Source organism: Cebus imitator, unplaced genomic scaffold (assembly GCF_001604975.1).
Source record: "Cebus imitator isolate Cc_AM_T3 unplaced genomic scaffold, Cebus_imitator-1.0 Scaffold417, whole genome shotgun sequence".
NCBI classification, from domain to species: Eukaryota; Metazoa; Chordata; class Mammalia; order Primates; family Cebidae; genus Cebus; species Cebus imitator.
The window spans coordinates 1,004,615-1,011,087 of NW_016107732.1; the positions used below are offsets into that span (position 1 = coordinate 1,004,615).

At 43.4% G+C, this 6,473-nt stretch overlaps 1 protein-coding gene across 2 annotated transcripts in view; it reads right to left on the reverse strand.

The window, feature by feature from the left end:
* Positions 1–805: 805 nt before the first annotated feature.
* ZNF671 (zinc finger protein 671) overlaps positions 806–6,473 on the reverse strand; it is a 7,902-nt gene continuing 2,234 nt past the window's right edge. For both annotated transcript variants that reach the window (XM_017509531.2, XM_017509532.2), the window contains exons 2-4: positions 4,132–4,258; positions 3,262–3,384; positions 806–2,346 (exon numbers count right to left, since the gene is read on the reverse strand). In XM_017509531.2, the coding sequence (XP_017365020.1) occupies positions 1,133–2,346; positions 3,262–3,384; positions 4,132–4,258 (1,464 nt within the window). In that variant the 3' untranslated portion in view covers positions 806–1,132. The remainder of the gene's footprint in view (positions 2,347–3,261; positions 3,385–4,131; positions 4,259–6,473) is intronic.

The window sequence follows — 6,473 nt, forward strand, 5'->3', positions numbered from 1 at the left end:
GCTCACTGCAACCTCCGCCTTCCGGGTTCAAGCAATTCTCCTGCCTCAGCCTCCCAAGTAGCCGGGACTACAGGCGTGTGCCACCATGCCCAGCTAATTTTTGTATTTTTTTTAGTAGAGATGGGGTTTCACCATGTTGGCCAGGATGGTCTCGATCTCTTGACCTCGTGATCCGCCCGCCTCGGCCTCCCAAAGTGCTGGTATTACAGGCGTCAGCCACCACGCCCGGCCTTAAGGTCATTTTTAATCAACCATCTAAACAATTTTATCCAATTCAGTTTTCCTGAAGGTTTCTTCCATCTATTTTTAGTTACCTTTCTTCTGAATGATTCTTAATTTTCCCTCCCCCTCCAGTATTAAGTCTCATTCAAGAGAGCTCAGTAAGGAGGTCCATAACATTGTGCCTCATATCATGTTGTCACCCCTTTTACCGTGACATCAGTTAGCTGGGTCAGCAGGATGGAGTTCAGAAAAGGTATAGTAGAGTACTTAATTACAGGCTAGAATCTACAGCTGATAAAGTTTAGATATGTGTCCCTTCCAAATCTCATGTTGAAATGTGACCCCTAATCAACGTTGGAGGAAGTAGGCCTAATGGGAAGTGTTTGAGTCTTTTGCAAGACATTTAGTTATCCCCTCCAACCCATGGGCTCCAGGTCTCACTTATGTTCTTCTTCCTCTTTGTGAATGAACCACATAATTTGTGCAACCTCAACCCTAGGACTAGAAGCCAACCTATTCACAAAAAATTTTCCTCACCAGCCTCTACCATATTTCATTCTGCCCAATAACTCCTTAGCCATAATTATTTGAAATGGACGCATAGATCTTATCAAATATCCCATTTTCATCACCAACTGAAAAAATTTCACAAATGTAATTGAAAATACTTGCAAAACTCCATAGAGCATACTCATGTGATTATGCTCTGGACTGCCACAGAGCATACTAACGTGAGTATTGCTTGGACTGCCAAGGCCTGTGTCCAGTGTGAAATTCCCAATGGCGGGCAAGGTTCAGCCTCCAGGCAAAGGCTTTACTGCATCTGCTGCTCTCATTAACTGCTGCTAGTTCCCCACCATACAGTAAGTTGCGGGCATTGGCCTAAGGGTCTTCCACATTTGTTACACTCTTAAAGCTTTTCTCCAGCATGAATCCTCTGGTGCAGAACAAGTGTCTGCTTCCGGATGAACTCTCTCCCGCACTCACTACACACATAAGGCCTTTCCCCAGTGTGGACTTTCCAGTGCCTGATGAGGTTGGGTCTTTGAGTGAAGGCTTTCCCGCACTTGCTGCACTCATAAGGCTTTTCTCCAGAGTGAACTTTCTGGTGCTGAATGAGTTTAGAGACGCAGCTGAAAGCTTTACCACATCTGCTGCACTCATAATCACTACTGTGAATTCTCCAGTGTACATTAAGGTGGGAGCTTTGGCTAAAGGCCTTCCCACATTCACTGCACTCATAAGGCCTTTCTCCAGTGTGAGTTCGTTGGTGCAGAACAAGTGTGTGTTTCCGACTGAACTCTTTCCCACATTCAATGCATACATAAGGCCTGGCTCCTGTGTGAACTTCCTGGTGTCGAATGAGATTAGACTTACTGCTAAAGAATTTCCCACATTTGCCACACTGATAGAGTCTTTCACCTGTGTGGACTCGCCTGTGCTCAATCAGGCCAGAGATTTGTCTAAAGAATTTTCCACATTCGCTGCACTCATATGGCCTTTCTCCAGTGTGAACTGTCTGATGTTTAAAGAGATCGTAGCTTTGGCTGAAGAATTTCCCACATTCGCTACACTCATAAGGCCTTTCTCCAGTGTGGATTCTCTGATGCCGAGCAAGTGTATCTTTGCGGGTAAAGGCTTTCCCACATTCACCACACTTGTGATACCTCTGTCCCATGCAAAAGCCACTTACAAGCTTTGTGTTCTTGTGGGGCTTCATCTTGCTGTGAGAGGCCTGATGCTGAGGGCCAGATGTGGCTGAAAAGTCTCTCCCTCCTTTCCCACATGTGAGGGTCTTCTCTGGCATATGGACTCTGCAGCTTTTCACCAAGTCTCTGCTCTCCTTCCTTTGGAAGGGTTTCCCTCCATTGGGCTGGTTCAGGTGCTGGTCAAAGTTCGTACTGAACCAGAATTGTCTTCCACATGCCCCACACACGTACGGTTTCTGCTTAGCTTTTCCTCCATGATATTTAGCCAGGTGTAAGATATCTTTCAATATTGGGCCACATATGTCACATGGGTGAGTCTGCAGCTCTGCCATAAGAGTCCTGACCTGTGACACTCCTGCTGCAGAAATGCTCTGCTCAGAAGATACCACCTCATCCTCCACTCCATGCCAACAACCTAGAAACACAGAAATGCTGATTAAATGCATGTTTACGGGTGGGAAGGGGCAACCCCATCATATATGTGTATTTGACATATGAAGGAATAAGTTCATGAAACTGTTTCAATATGAGAGGCATGGTCAGAGTGAGGAAGGAACATATTGAAGTATTGAACCTGGAGGTCATACCATGGGGGAGGGCCAATGAAGGGCCAGGATATAAAAATGGAACCAGACTAGGCACGGTGGCTCATGCCTGTAATCCCAGCTCTTTGGGAGGCAGAGGTGGGTGGATCACAATGTGAGGAGTTCGAGACAAGCCTGGACAATCTGGTGAAACCCCATCTCTACTAAAAATACAAAATTTAGCTGGGCGTGGTGGCAGGCGCTTGTAGTCCCAGCTATTCAGGAGGCTGAGGGAGGAGAATCACTTAAACCTGGGAGGCAGTGGTTGCAGTGAGCTGAGATCATTTCACTGCACTCCAGCCTGGGTGACAGAGTGAGACTCCATCTCCCAAAACAGAATGGAACCAAACACATGACTTCCAGTAGTGCCTTGACTGTTAGTGACTCATGAGTGCTATGAAAAATGTATCCAGTCCCAGGAAAATCCAACTACAAGTGAGCAGTTGGTGTTCAAAGACTAAGAATATATACACATCTTGTGAACGCTAATTGCAGGTCAATATTGCAAAAAAAAAAAAAAAAATGCCGACAGAATACTGGGAAAACATGGGTGTAAGGTGAAGGCCAGAGGTGAAGAATGGTAAGGGTCTAACAAACTAGAAATGCTGTATCTTCATGTCAAGAACAGGGAAGGACAGATAGAAATGCTGTGTGGCCATTGGCCCTGGAAACAAACACTGATGTGAACAGTTAATGTTGCCAGTTTGAATCCAGCTTTGACATGCCCCTTGCCAATGTCCACTCACCAGGTCTAGGTCCCCTCTGAGACTCTCTTCCCGTGGCTGAAGTCATATCCACCTGGTCATACACCCAGGGCTCTTCTCCTTGCTCTAGTTTCATGACTGCATCTGATCTGGAAAATGCAATTCCTAAGGGAAAGTCAGACATGTGAGCAACCAGTACTGGCCCATGGCAACCCCACCCTATGATGGACTACAGGTAAGAAAAATAACCTGGGAGGAGTTGTGCAGGAATAGCCCAAAGGTCCCCTGTAAGTGACTATGTAAGTGCCTATAACTCCTGGCAAGGTCAGACCCTAGAAAATGTCACCTAGGCTGGGTGCAGTGGTTCATACCTGTAATCCTACACTTTCAGAGGTCAAGTCAGGTGGATTACTTCAGCTTAGGAGTTCAAGACCAGCCTAAGCAACATGACAAAACCCCATGTCTACAGAAAAATTAGCTGGGCATGGTGGTGCATGCCTGTAGTCCCAACCATTCAGGAAGTAAGAGGATGGCTTGAGCCTGGTAGGTAGAGGTTGCAATGAACTGAGATCGTGCCACTGCATTCTGGCAACAGAGCCAGACTCTGACTCAAAAAAAGAAAAAAAAGAAATGTCACCTGGAGAAAGGGGCAGAACCTTGGGCACGGAGACACCATAATTTTGGACAGAGTCACCAGTGTAGAAAGTAACCAGACCTAGTGAGATCCACTGGGTAAACCACAAGTCTCATAACCCCAAACCTTTGGCTGCAAGGCTTTAGGACTGCTCAGCAAGTAGGGAGGATACACCCTCATCACCTACTCCAGGAAACTGCTAAAGGCAGCAAGTGCTTATGACCATGGGAAGAACAGAGTGGTACCTGGGCAAAAGGAGAAAAGCATGAGGACCTTACCCAGTGAGGCTAAAAGTGCAAAGTTCTCCAGCATCACATCATGGTAGAGGAGTCTCTGAGCATCATCAAGAAGCTCCCATTCTTCCCGAGAGAAGTATACAAACACATCCTCAAAGACCACACAGCCCTGCAAAGAAAGGGACAGCAAGAACCATAAAAAGTCTCTTGACCAGGTATGGTAGTGGGCACTTGTAATCCTAGCTACTCTGGAGGATGAAGCAGGGAATTGCTTGAACTCGGGAGGTGGAGGTTGTAGTGAGCCAAGATCATGCCACTGCACTCCAGCCTGGGCAACAGAGTGAGACTCTGTCTCAAAAAATAAAATAAAGCAACAACAATTTGTTAAAGACTACAAAAAAAAAGATGTAAAATGTAATGTGAAAAACAAAATGTGGTAGAAGGATGAGGAAAGTGTAAAATTTGTGTATGGGATCAAAATTAAAGTGCTATCAAGTTAAAAGAGCCTGTTGTAGCTATAAGATGCTTTATGTAAGCCTCAGAATAACCACAGAGGCTTATAATAGATACACAAAAGATAAAAAGAAAAGAATCAAGGCATACCACTACAGATAGCCATCAAACCACAAAGGAAGAAAGGAACAAAACATTTTCAAAATAACCAGAAACCAATTAACAAAATGGCACTAGTAAAGCCCTAACCTTACTGAATCTCTAAAACCACTAGAAGAAAAGAGGGAAAGTTTCATAACATTTGGTCTGGGCAGAGATTCTTTAGATATGACCCCAAAAGCACAGGCAATGAAAACAAAAATAGACAAATGGGACTGCACCAAACTAAAACATTTTTGCACAGCAAAGAAAACAGAGTGAAGAGACAATCTGGAAGAAAATATTTACAAATCATACGAGACATAGCCAAAATATAAAGGAACTCAAACTACTCAATAAAAAGAAAACAGTCCTGTTAAAAGTATACAAAGGATCTGAATACACATTCATCTCTTTTTTTTTTTCTATTTTTTGTTTTTATCAGGCCCAATAAAACTTCTGAATAGATGTTTCTCAAGACATACAAATGTCTAACGATATATGAAAAAAGCGCTCAATGTCTTCAAACATCAGAGAAATGCAAATTAAAACAATGAGATATTACCTCATACCTGTAAAATTGGCTATCATCAAAAAGATAAAAGATAACCAGCCTTGTCAAACGTGGAGAAAAGAGACTCTCATGTTGTTGGTAGTGTGAATAAATGCAGCAATTATGGAAAAATATATGGAGGTTCTTCAAAAAACTAAAAATAGAATTACCACATGATCCAGCAATCCCACCACTGAGTATATTCCCAAAGAAATTGAAATCAGTATGCCAAAAAGATGTCTGTACTCCGATATTCCATGTAGCAGTATTCACAATGGCCAAGATTTGGAACAACCTAAGTACCCATTAACAGATGAATGAATTTTTAAAATGTGTATGTGTGCAATAGAATAATATTAAGCTTTTTAAAAGCAGGGAATTCTGTTACGAAATAATTAGATGACATTATGTTAGGTGAAAAGAACAGACATGAGACAGAATAATGTTGTATGATCTCATTTACATGCAAAATTTTAAAAATCCAACTCATAGAAGTAGAAAGTAGAAGGGTAGTTACCAGAGGCTGCAGGTGGGAGGAGGGCTGGGCAGAGAAAGGGATGAGACTAGTTGATGGGTACAAAATTAAAGTTAGGAGGAATAAGTTCTGGCGTACCATTGCATGGCAAGGTGACTTTACTTGGTAATCACGTATATTTCAAAATAGCTAGGCCAAGCGCAGTGGCTCACGCCTGTAATCACAGCACTTTGGGAAGCCAAGGTGGGCAGATCACAAGGTCAGGAGTTTCAGACCAGCCTGACCAACATGGTGAAACCCCATGTCTACTAAAAAATGCAAAAATTAGCCAGATGTGGTGGCGAGTGCCTGTAATCCCAGCTACTTTGGGAGGATGAGGCAGGAGAACTGCTTGAACCTGGGAGGCGGAGGTTGCAGTGAGCCAAGATCGTGCCACTGCACTCCAGCCTGGGCAACAGAGTGACAGCCTATCTCAAAAAAATAAATAAAAATAGCTAAAAGGATTTTAAATGTTCTCAACATAAAATCATAAGTATTTGAAGTGATGGACATGCTAATTATCCTGATTTGATCATTCCACAATGTATATATGTATAAAAACGTCATTTCATACTCCATAAATATAGACATTATTGTCAATTAAAAATAAACTACAGGAGGCTGAGGCAGGAGAATTGCCTGAACCCAGGAGGCAGAGGTTGCAGTGAGCCGAGATCGCGCCATTGCACTCCAGCCTGGGTAACAGGAGTGAAACTCCGTCTCAAA